General features: G+C 45.5%; 1 protein-coding gene across 1 annotated transcript in view; it reads left to right on the forward strand.

The window, feature by feature from the left end:
• The window catches only part of THOC1 (THO complex subunit 1), a 28243-nt gene extending 18668 nt beyond the window's left edge, over nt 1–9575 (forward strand). Inside the window, exon 21 of the mRNA XM_066579618.1 lies at nt 9136–9575. Within this exon, the coding sequence (XP_066435715.1) occupies nt 9136–9431 (296 nt within the window). The 3' untranslated portion in view covers nt 9432–9575. The remainder of the gene's footprint in view (nt 1–9135) is intronic.
• Nucleotides 9576–12473: the final 2898 nt, after the last annotated feature.

Below are 12473 nucleotides of genomic sequence, written 5' to 3' on the forward strand. Positions count from 1 at the left end.
TCTATGGAGAAACGACTCGTTTAAATATCTGGGAATTCACATCCCAGCTGACCCAATTCAGCTGTTCGAACTGAATTACAAGCCGTTGCTACTGACCCTGAAAAAGGACATGGAAAGTTGGGCAAGAGGCTCGCTGTCATGGTTTGGCAGAATGAGCGCAGTTAAAATGGATATCCTCCCTAGGATACTATATACCTTCCAATCAGCACCATGTAACCCCGCGAGAATCTTCTTCGATAGATTGAGAAGTTTGATACTCCGGTTCATATGGAAGGGAGGTTCTAAAAGACTCAGCTATAAAAGCCTGTCCAAGCCAAAATCTAAGGGAGGGGCGGGCCTACCCGACTTTAACCTTTACCATAAAGCCACTATAGGAACCCTAATACTAGACCTACACCACCATGAATCAGATAAACTATGGGTACAAATCGAAAACGAGAATAACACCTTTTCACCAAAAGGAGCATTTTGGGTCCCGAAAGGGGTCAATTGGGAGAAAGCGGAGGCTTCAAGCCTGATGACCACCCTCCTGGGGGCATAGAAAGGGGGCTGCCGGACAACAGTCCCGGGTCCCCTCACCCCTTTAACCAGAAACCCTCAGATCCCTGCAACACTGGGCATTCGCAGTCTGGGATTCCTACCCCTCGGAACGGAAGCTAAAATAGGGGAGGTGATAGACACTCAGGGCGTGTGCGACCTGGCGAACATGCAGGGAACGGGGGGGAACTCCCCCGGGCTCATGGATGCAATACCTACAGATCCGTAGTTACCTGGGGGGGGTGAGACCGGAACAGGGGTGGAACCTAAACCTTACCCCGTTTGAGAAATTATGCAGTGGGGAAGAGGCGCCGAGGCATACCGTGTCAATACTGTACAGTCAGCTACTAGAGGAGAAACTTGATGGTCATACCCCCAGGTGGATCACTGCGTGGGAGGAGGTCCTGGGCAGGTCCTTCCCCGGAGAGCTCTGGAGCAAAGCATTCCAACACACCCATAAGATGTCGGTGGCCAGTAGGTTGCAGGAACTGAACTTTAAAATACTATCAAGATGGTACATGACACCAGAGAGTCTTCGCTCCCTCTTCCCATCAGCCTCAAATACCTGCTGGCGATGCCTGGGGGAAGTGGGCTCGATGCTACATATATGGTGGGAGTGCCCCATGATCAAACCCATCTGGCGAGACATGGAGAAACTATACGGGAAGGTGTGCAGGGAACCATTGACCCTGACACCAGAGGTGGCACTCCTATCCATTCCTCCCTCAGGAACCCACTCGCTCAAAAAAGGCCTGCTGAAATTCTTTATCATGGCCACGAGGCAGGTAATACCCAGATTCTGGAAGCAGGACATGGAAATCCCCAGAGGCGCGTGGGTAGGGGCAATGGATGAAATAGAAAGATTAGAGAGACTGAGATCACAGGACGACGAATTCGGACGAGAGAATTTCTACCGCACCTGGGCAGCCTGGATAGACACACGTAACTCTCCCGTATTCACTAGGTGGCTGCGGGACGGCAACTGTGAATAAAAACCAAAGGGTTTCAACCTGGATTCCCCTCACCCCCCCCCCCCCCCCCGACCACGCTCTCCCCCTAATATCTTACCCCCCCACCCCCACCCCACCTTCCCGTGTCTGTCCAGTAACAGAAGAGAATTTACACAAAATAACATTGTTCTTCATAATGTTCTCTTTAACCCCTTAACGACCAATGACGTACCTGGTACGTCATGGAGCGTCGGGGTATGTATGAAGAGAGGTTGCGTGGCAACCTCTCTTCATACAGTGCGGGCATCAGCTGTTTATAACAGCTGACATCCGCGGGCAATAGCCGCGAGCGGCCGCGCGGCCGATCGCGGCTATTAACCATTTAAACGCCGCTGTCAATTCTGACAGCGGCATTTAAATCCCCCGAACGATGTTCGGGGGTCCCGCACGGCACCCCCGCGGTGAGATCGGGGGAGCCATGCACGTATCATGGCAGCCGGGGGCCTAATGAAAGGCCCCAGGGCTGCCTTAGCAGACTGCCTATCAAGCCGTCCCCGTGGGGTGGCTTCATAGGCTGCCTGTCAAAAAGCAGTATGACGTAATGCTATAGCATTACGTCATACTGCAGGAGCGATCAAAGCATCGCATCTTAAAGTCCCCCAGGGGGACTTCAAAGTAAAGTAAAAAAAAGAATCAATAAAGTTTTTTTTTAATTGAAAAAAAAAAAAAGTTGTAAAAGTTTAAATCACCCCCCTTTTGCCATATCTATTATTAAAAAATCTAAATAATAAATTAAAAATATGTATTTGATATCGCCGCGTCCGTAAAAGTCCGATCTATCAAAGTAGCACATAATTTTTCCCGCACGGTGAACGTCGTCCGAAACAAAAAATGAAGAACGCCAGAAATGCACTTTTTTAGTTACCCTGTCTCCAAGAAAAAACGCAATAAAAAGCGATCAAAAAGTCATATGTATTCCAAAATGGTACTATCAGAAACTACAGGACATCCCGCAAAAAATGAGACCTTGCTCAACTACGTCGACGGAAAAATAAAAAAAGTTATTGCGCGCACAAAATGACGACAGAAAATAATTGAAAAAAATTTTATGTCTTTAAAAAAAAAAAAAGAGGAGTATAGTAAAAAAAAACCTAAACAAGTTTGGCATCGTAGTAATCGTACCGACCCATAGAATAAAGTTATCATGTCGTTTTTGTTGCCATTTGTGCGCCGTAGAAGCAAGACGCACTAAAAGATGGCAAAATGTCGTTTTTTTTCCATTTTACTCCACTTAGAATTTTTTAAAAGTTTTTCAGTACATTATATGGTACTTTAAATAGCACCATTGAAAAATACAACTCATCCCGCAAAAAACAAGCCCTCATACAGTGACGTGGATGGATAAATAAAGGAGTTATGATTTTTTTAAAGGGGGGAGGAAAAAACGAAAATGGAAAAAGAAAAATGGCCGCGTCATTAAGGGGTTAATAGTTGCAATAATCAGTTCGAGATGTGAATTTCACACTACTACTACTTGTTAAGTAATGTTATACATGCAACAAAAAGCAATAAAATATGTTGGAAAAAATCACACGTTTTTATTGCGCAATGTCGCGGGCGGCAGCGATGCAAGATTATTCTAAGAAAGCATTGCTGCTGCTCAAAAATCACAGAAACAAAGACGTGATTTTGCCCCACTTTAACACAGCAGAATCCCGATCGCCCGAGTGAAACCAGCCTAAGGGTGGCTTCAGACTATCAGACTTCACATACCGGCTGTGGAATCCATAACAACATATCACGACTATGTGGAATGTTGTTATGGATTCCGACTGTTTTTATTGGTACCATTTTTCAGTACATATAATGTATTGTAAAACCTTTATATATTTGGAGGGCAGGGAGAGAAAACATCAATTCTGACATTTTGTCTGTTTTTTTGTTTGTTTGTTTATTTTTTTACAGCGTTGCATTAAAAGCCCCATAACTTTTCTTTATTATTATTATTTTTCCGTGGACGGGAGCTCTGTGAGGGATTGTTTTTTGCGTGACGAGCTGTAGGTTTTATTAGTACCAATTTTGGGTGCACATAGCTTTTGAGATCACTTCTATTGTGTGTTTTTTGGAGGCAAAACAAGCAATTTGCCTCTAATTTTTATTTTACGTTTTTTGCCACACAGCAAAAATGGTGTGTTCAATTTATTACTCATACTTTTTGGGGGGGGGGGGGTTATACAAACAAAAGAAAGTGTGTAAACTGGGGGGCGGGGTTTGTTTGTGTTTGGCTTTTTTGTTTCTTTTTACACTATTTTTATTTAACGTTTTATGCCCCTGTAGGTGACTTGACCCATAAAAGCTGTGGACACTAGCACAATACATTGCAGGACTTCTGTACTGCAATGCTTACCGCTCACAATATGCGATCAGAGGCCATGGCAGGCCTGGACACCAGTGTATTGCGCCCGGTTACCATGGTGGAGGCGTACGGTGTTAAAGGGGGAGGGCACTCCCTTTGTGGATTTTTTTACATGCGATGTACACTGATGGTGGCATGGATGGGGTTAATAGTGGGGTTCGTTCTCATTGATCCCCACTATTACAGCAGGAGGCTGGCTACATAGATAACATGGACTCGCTTCTAAGTTTACGTTCTAGTGCGTTAATGCCAACCTGCCAAGGTTTTAAAGGGGTTGACAAGTTACCAGGAAACTTCCTTCTATATGGCTGACTGTAATAAAATAAACTGAGCATTACATACCCCGCTGCCAGTGTCCAGTGTTGCAGCCCCGCTGTTGTCCCGGCATTTGTTGTGACTGCTGACGTCACTGGAAGTCAGGTGACCGCTGCAGCGTCATGTGCCTAAACTCCTGGTATCATGGCACTCTGGATGTGAGGGGTACAAGTGGTGATGCTGCAGCCCCCGCCTGACTACCCCTGGGACTACAGCAGGGCTGCAGCACTGGATCCTGGTGGAGGGGTAAGTAATTCTGTTTGTTTTATTACAGTCAGCTCTATTGAGGAGATGTTGTCAAGTAACTGGACAGCCCCTTTAAATTTACCCTACTTGGTTTTGTTTCTGTCATCTGGTATAACTGCAATAGTTCTGTTTGTTTGAAAAATATGAACACAACATGTTGTTTCTAGAGATGAGCGAGCACCCAAATGCTCGGATCTGCGTTATTCGAGTCGAGCTTTTCGCAGAATTCGAGAGCTCTACTCGAGTAACGAACCCCATAGACTACAATGGGTGACTCGAGCATTTTTGTATGTGGGACGCGGGATGCCGAGCTTTTTTTTTTTTTTCTCTTGTCTGTCTGTTCTAATACTTGAACGAGCATCAAGCTCGGCAAAGTATGTTCGCTCAACTCTAGTTGTTTCCCCTGCACTTTGTCAGACATTTTATGAAAGCTCACTCTTTAAGGCCTAATGCCCACGGCCCGATTTCCGCCGTGTAAATCTGCGGCGTTTCACTGTAGCTATTAAAGGGGGTTGTCCCGCAAAAGCAAGTGAAGTTAAACACTTCTGTATGGCCATATACATGCACTTTGTAATATACATCGTGCATGCGCAGACGACCTGTGCGGTGCGAGCACGCTGGAGCAGCCCCATTCAAAGGGACAGAAGAGGCAGACTGCGCAAGCGCGTCTTATCAAGGAGAAGGATTCGGCCGGGGGGGGGGGGACCCCTGTAGGTAAGTATATAACTTCTGTATGGCCAATATTTAATGCACGATGTATATGGCCATACAGTAGTGTTTAACTTCACTTGCTTTTGCAGGACAACCCCTTTAAGTTCTATTGAACCTAATAGCTCAATGTACATGCTGCAGAATTCCACCGCGGAATTCCGCAGCATGTCCTATTTGCTGCGGGTATACGCACGGGTGGCTACTATTGTAGTCAATGGAAGCTGGCTGTAGCACAGCAGAAGTATAGCGTAAATACGTGCCGCGCTGGTGTTATGTGACACTGCCGACGCGTCAGCCTATCATGGCTGTGTGCATAAGGCCTAACCCTTTAGTAACTAAGTCTGTTTGCACCTTTAATGACCTAGTTACTATTCATTTTTTTCAGTTGACATAGCTGTAGAGATGAGCGAACCTACTCGGCCACGCCCCTTTTTCGCCCGAGCGCTGCGATTTTCGAGTACTTCCGTACTCGGGCGAAAAGATTGGCGGGGCGCCGTGGGTGAGTGGGGGGTTGCAGCGGGGAGTGGGGGGGAGAGAGAGGGCTCCCCCCTGTTCCCTGCTGCTACCCGCCACGCAGCCCCCCGAATCTTTTCCCCCCGAGTACTGAAGTACTCGATCGAGTAATTACTCGAAACGAGTACGTTCACTCATCTCTACATAGCCATATGAGGGCTTGTGTTTTTTGCAGGACAAGTTTTTTTTGTTTTTTTTTGTTTTTTTTAATGGCATAATTTTTGTGTACCGTATATACCGGCGTATAAGGCGACGGGGCGTATAAGACGACCCCCCAACTTTCACCTTATACGCTGGTAATACAGTGGAGAAAAAAAAAATCATTACTCACCTCCCCCGGCGTTCTGTCGCACTCCGGCAGGATGTCGCTTGCTCCTCGTCCCCGGCGCAGCATTGCTTTCTGAATGCGGGGCTTGAAATCCCCGCTTCCAGAAAGCTAATACACACGCCGTCAGCCAGTTACAGCCATTCAATGACAGCATTGAATGGCTGTGATTGGCTGAAGGCGCACGTGGCTTCAGCCAATCACACTATTCAATGACATCATTGAATGGGTGTGATTGGCTGAAGCCACGTGCGCCTTCAGCCAATCACAGCCATTCAATGCTGTCATTGAATGGCTGTAACTGGCTGACGGCGTGTGTATTAGCTTTCTGGAGGCGGGGATTTCAAGCCCCGCATTCAGAAAGCAATGCTGCGCCGGGGACAAGGAGCGAGCGACATCCTGCCGGAGCGCGACAGAACTCCGGGGGAGGTGAGTAATGATTTTTTTTTTTACACTTTTTTTTTTTGTATTACCGGCGTATAAGACGACCCCCGACTTCAGAGCAGATTTTTCGGGGTTCAAAAGTCGTCTTATACGCCGGTATATACGGTACTTATAATGTATTGTATAACTTTTATTTAAGGGGGTTTTTTTAGGCTGATTAGGAAAAATAAAGTCTGAAATGTTTCTTTTTTTTCTCATTTTTACAGTGTTCAGTGTTGAAAATAAATAATGTGGTAACATTCTTCTTTGGATCAGCACGATTCCAGCAATACCAGTTTTTTTGTTTTTTTTTTATGTTTTGCTATTTCTGTACACAAGAATTATTTTTTCTAAAGATTTGCCTTTGTGTCGCCTCATTTCAAGATCTATAGTATTTTCCATCGACGGAGCTCATTTTGATTGTTGTTTTTTGTTTTTTTTTTCTCTTAAAAAAACGATTAAATCTGCAGTCCTGGCATTTTTTTTATGTTAAATTAATTCTGCAGGCCAGTGCAATTATGTCAATACCAAATTTTATATAGCTTTTTTGTAAGTTTTTCACACTTAAAGAAAAAAATGTTTTTAATTTATTTAAAGCACCCTAACATTATTTAAAGGAGTTGTCCGGCCACACAGGGTAAAAATTTTTATAATGCTGCTGCTTCCCTTTCAGTAAGGATAGTAACAGACAGCATACAGGGGCTCAAACCGGCCAGCAGATCAGCTGCAATATCAGTTTATTACCTTAGACTGATCTTCTCTGCAGTTTTCAAAGATGGCGCCTCTGTGCTGCCTTCTCACATGCCCTGCGCCCCCCCCTCTTCTGTGTGCGCGCTCCGGATGGTAGTAAGACATGAAAAGGCAGGATTTGCCTCAGCTCACGTCCTAGCCCCGCCCACGACACGCCCACCTCTATTGAACTGCTCTACAGTCTCTCCCCGCCCAGGCCCCGCCCCCTGCTAAAGTAAAGTAAAACATTTCCCCACACACACATGCCCTCATAGTGCCCCTCTCACAATGCCCCCCCCCCCCCCCCACACACACACTTCTGTCAGCCGGGTCAATGCACATACACATCACTGCACCCCCCCCCCCCCCTTCCCCTGCACACATCCATCCATCCATCGATCTCTCCCACTCCACCCCCCCTTCCCCCGGGACTTCTGTCAGCCGGTCCGTGCACATACACACACATCACTGCACCCCCCCCCCCCCCCCCCTTCCCCTGCACACATCCATCCATCCATCGATCTTTCCCACTCCACACCCCCCCCCCCTTCCCCCGGGACTTCTGTCAGCCGGTCCGTGCACACCACACACACATCACTGCACCCCCCCCCTTCCCCTGCACACATCCATCCATCCATCCATCGATCTTTCCCACTCCACACCCCCCCTTCCCCCGGGACTTCTGTCAGCCGGTCCGTGCACATACACACACATCACTGCACCCCACCCCCCCACCCCCCGTGCACACATCCATCCATCCATCTCTCCAACATTTCTCCCCTTCTCCCCTACTCCCCTTCTCCCCTTTCACATACTTTTAAAGTCCCGACGGTGTCTTCTTGGCTCTTGTCCAAGCAGCAGCGGCAGGCAGTCACTCACTCCGCTCTGGTATATGAAACCAGGAAGTGAGTGTACTGCGCATGCGCCGACCGGCGGCGCGCGTCCCCTGCGATGATGAGGTAAAGAGCGCGGTCCCGGCAGAAGAAAGAAGGACTGCGCATGCGCGGAAGGGAAGAGGAGCGTTCCAGCGCCGACGAGAGCTGCTGCCGGCCCGACAAGAAATGCAGAAGATTTCTTGTCGTAACCTGGGACGACCGAGGGTCAACACAGGGGGGGGGGGCACCCCTAAAGGTAAGTCCAAAACTTCTGTTTGCTTCATTTTCCATGCACAATGTACATTACAAAGTGCATGGAAATGGGCAAACAGAAGTAATGAGACCTGATGTTTCTGGCCGGACAACCCCTATTTTTGTCAATGGTGCTGTGAAAAATTTGGTGTTTTTTGTGGGATGAGTTGTAGCTTTTTTTAATTAAACCATTTTTTTGATCCATGCGACACTTTGATCACTTTCTGTTCCGCTTTGTGTAAGGCAAGACGGCCAAAACTAGCTACTTCTGTTGTGTTTTGGTTTTTTTTCCGTGACTTGCAGGTTAAATGTACTAACTTTACGAACTCAGTGATACCGCACGTGTGTTGGTTTTTTATTATTTTTTACATAGTAGAAGCGGAAAGGTGGGAGTAGTTTTTTTTTTTTTTTTTTGTTTGTGTTTGGTTTTTTTTATACTACTTTTTTTATACTTTTTTTCTTAATTTTGCCTCACTAGGGGACTTTAATATCGGCATATTTAATCATTCTTCTAAGACACTACTATACTTCAGTATTGTAAGGCATTATGAGCCTGAGCCTCTTAAACCACTGTGGCTGACCGACCCAGAGGCTGTGTTCAATTGACTTTTGGCTTTGGCGCAAAGAAATGCATGAAAAATTCCGTTAAAAAGTAACCTGTGTGTGAAACCACTCAGATTGTTTTATTAGCCTATTTTATGCTTGTAACTTGCCTATAGGAAGGCAAGCATTTCATGCATCAGTAGTGCCAGTGTTGCATTTTCATATTTTTTAGATTCTCTATTGGCTTTTCTGTGACTAAACAGACTTTTACAGTAAAATCATTTAAAATGTTTGTTGCAGGCCCAGAGGTCCAGCGGCAGAAGGCGGTCACCGGTGAGCTCATCGAGTCACTTGCTAATAAGCTGGGAGTGCAGTGGAAGACCTTGGCCCCTCATTTAGAGATGAAAGACTCAGACATCCGAAGCATTGAATCTGACAGTGACGATGTAAAGATGAGGGCTAAACTCCTGCTGGTCGCGTGGCAGGATCGAGAGGGCGCTCATGCAACTCTTGAGCTTCTGATAGCTGCTTTAAATCAAGCACAGCTAAGCGACTTGGCTGAAAACCTGTGCAGTGACACTGAAAATGGAACATAAGCTTTTGGAGATGGACAGATCATTCCCTTTTGAGAAGCGCTGTCTCATATCACACTGACGTGTTTGGGATTCTGTAAAAGGATTTTTTTTATGAAATGGCCATTTCCTGAGGACTTGTAATAAATAAATGATTTTCCCTCCCTCCCTTCGCGGTTAAAATGTTTGTTTAGATACTTCATTTTTTTTGCTATAAGGCCAAGGTTCTTACGTGCCGCGGTGCCTATGGACGCTATCCTCCGGCCTGACATCGGTCTTATTTTTCGATTGTCAAATGTAAAGTAGTCTTTTTGGTAAAGCCTCAACAAGACTTCATTTGGAGTCTTTTACAGGATCTCCAAATTCAAGATATCATCATTGGCCATTGGAGAGCACAGAAAGTACACACCACTGCCACAATGAGCTCTAACCGTGGGATGGCTAGCCGCCTTTATTTATGATAAAGATAAGAAAGAGCGTAATATCGCATGAATCCACTCATATGTAGTATAAACAAGAGTAAATGGATACATTGATTAATATTACCAGATATAAAGTACTAATTTGACTATGGGGAAATTTGCAGGAAATCTAGTTATAACCAGTTTAAACTGCTTTGTGGTGGGTTATTTTTCCCCTCTTATAATCTGGGTCTTTCAGATTATACACTATAGTACCCCAGGTATGTGCCTGTACTAAAGCCCCATTTACATGCAACGATTATCGTTCAAATTATGTCTTTTGAGCAATAATCACTGTGTGTAAATGCTACCATTGTTTCCTTTTTGTCCAAACAATTATTTTTAGTTAAGTTTAAAATCCATTCTTCAGCTGGGCAGCTGATAGCAAGGACCGCAAGCTGTGATTCTCCACGGGAACGCTGATAACATTGTATTTAGCTGCAGTCCAGTGAGGGAACAAAGGGGCTGTATGCAGATAAGATAACAGACCACTTGCTGTTATCTGCTTACAGCAAGGGAGGCTCATATACATACAAATGAAGCTAATAAGCTACTAATGGGCATTAGTGTCCATTAACAGATTATGAAAAATGATCGCTCAAACTGTCAACAATCCTATTTTTTTAACAAATTTTGAGCAATCATCGTTACGTGTAAATGGGGCTTTACACATGAGTATACTTTCAGTAGCATTTACCATTATAACCAAACACGTTTAGTCACTTTTATCAGTATGTTCTTTTCATATCTTCCCATTTTTATACATTTCCCAGAGGTGCATGCATGGCCTTGTAAAGGCCCATTTACACTGGCCGATGATCGCTAAAAAATCGCTAGTGGGCGATCGTTTTAGCGATAATCGGTGCGTGTAAATGTGCGCTTTTCGGGCATTGCTAGCTGATCGTTAAATTCAAGCCAACCTAAAAATCATTGTTCACTCTTATAAGAAGTTCTCCACGGGGAGTGCGAATAGCATTGTTTCCCCGTGGAGAACAAAGGATCTGAGCCCAGATAATAGCCCTCTGGCTATTAACTGCTTTCAGAAAGGGTTAATTTGCACACCTAATTGGTACTTAAGTAGCTACTTAATACTTTATGCAAAATGATCGCTCAAAGCTGTCACTCAAACTGTCGTTTGAGCGATCATCAGCCCGGGTAAACCTGCCTTAAGGCTGCCTGTCCATGGGCGTTGGGGTATCTCGCGGCGGATCTTCGCCGCCCGGGAGCAGGAGCCTGCAGACGGATCTCAGTGGTCAGCCTATCTGACCATTGCAGCATGCTGCGATTTGCCGTCCGCGAACGGAGAATCGCTATGATTCTCCGCTCGTGAACAGGGAGGCAGCACAAAGCGTGCATTGCGTTCCCCGCAGCTGGATTATCGCAGCGGGGAACACAATTTAAAAACGCCCGTGGACAGGCAGCCTAAGTCTACTTGCATCTACTATGTGCTCTTCCTAAGGAATAACATTACCCCTTCTGACCCACATCATTGGCCTCTCACCCAGCCAAGCCAGCAACCTACTGCAAACTGATAAGGGCAAAAAAAACTGAAACAGTCTGTCTGTGAACGGCTATCTTTTCCTTCGGGAGAAGACTCTCTGGCTTTTGGCTTGTATTACCAGTCTGTTACAAGGCCCGTTAAGCGGTCTGATGGCATATATGTATATTATACTCAAGCTCGGCACTAACAACCAATCAGGTTGAATCAGGGAACCCAAACAACCAATCAGGTTGCTGGAATAGTGAATCAGAACCAATGAGGTTGCTGTAATTGCTGCATACTGCCGAGCTTGAGTGTAATATACATATATGCGGTCTGATGCTCAGTTGCAAGAATGCTGCCTTCTAATAGGTAGCGCTGTTGAGGCATTGTTCCACCTTCACATTTGCATTTCATATGGTCTATATGTATACCTATGAATAGATGAATGAATAGATCTCTGCATCTGTTTAAGACCATTTGTAGAGCTATAGAAACACAGATGTAACTCAATATGCTTAAAATATATTTTTTTAAAAGTTAAGGACTCGCAGCAGCTAAATTATTAACATATCTGTGCAGCTCTGAAGTGTACAATACTTTTAGACACATCTGAAGTTGATTGAAAGTTGTTGGCCATAGCAACCAAAGTGCAGTTTTCATTACATCTGTTGCATAGTGAGCTGGACTGTAGTTATTATGGGCAACACACAGTGTTTCTTTTAGACCGTTTTGATTCTGCATCATTATGTATAGATAATGTAAGCTGGAGGGGCCGAGGACTGAGCCCTGGGGGACCCCAACAGCAAGGAAAAGAGGAGGGGAGGTAGAGCCTGCAAAGGAGACCCTGAATGAACGGCCAGATAGGTAGGAGGAGAACCAGGAGAGGGCAGTGTCCTTTAGGCCGATGGAGCAAAGCATACTAAGGAGGAGTTTGTGGTGGACACTGTCAAATGCTGCGGAGAGGTCGAGGAGAATCAGTAGGGAGTAGTTGCCCCTCAATTTGGCCGTCAGGAGGTCATTTGACATTTTAGTCAGGGCGGTTTCTGTTGAGTGTAGGGAGTCGAGAAGAGAGTTTTCTAATAGATGGCTTATAAGGTGGGAGTAAACCAGGTGTTGTAATAG

Source organism: Eleutherodactylus coqui, chromosome 9, assembly GCF_035609145.1.
Source record: "Eleutherodactylus coqui strain aEleCoq1 chromosome 9, aEleCoq1.hap1, whole genome shotgun sequence".
Taxonomy (NCBI): domain Eukaryota; kingdom Metazoa; phylum Chordata; class Amphibia; order Anura; family Eleutherodactylidae; genus Eleutherodactylus; species Eleutherodactylus coqui.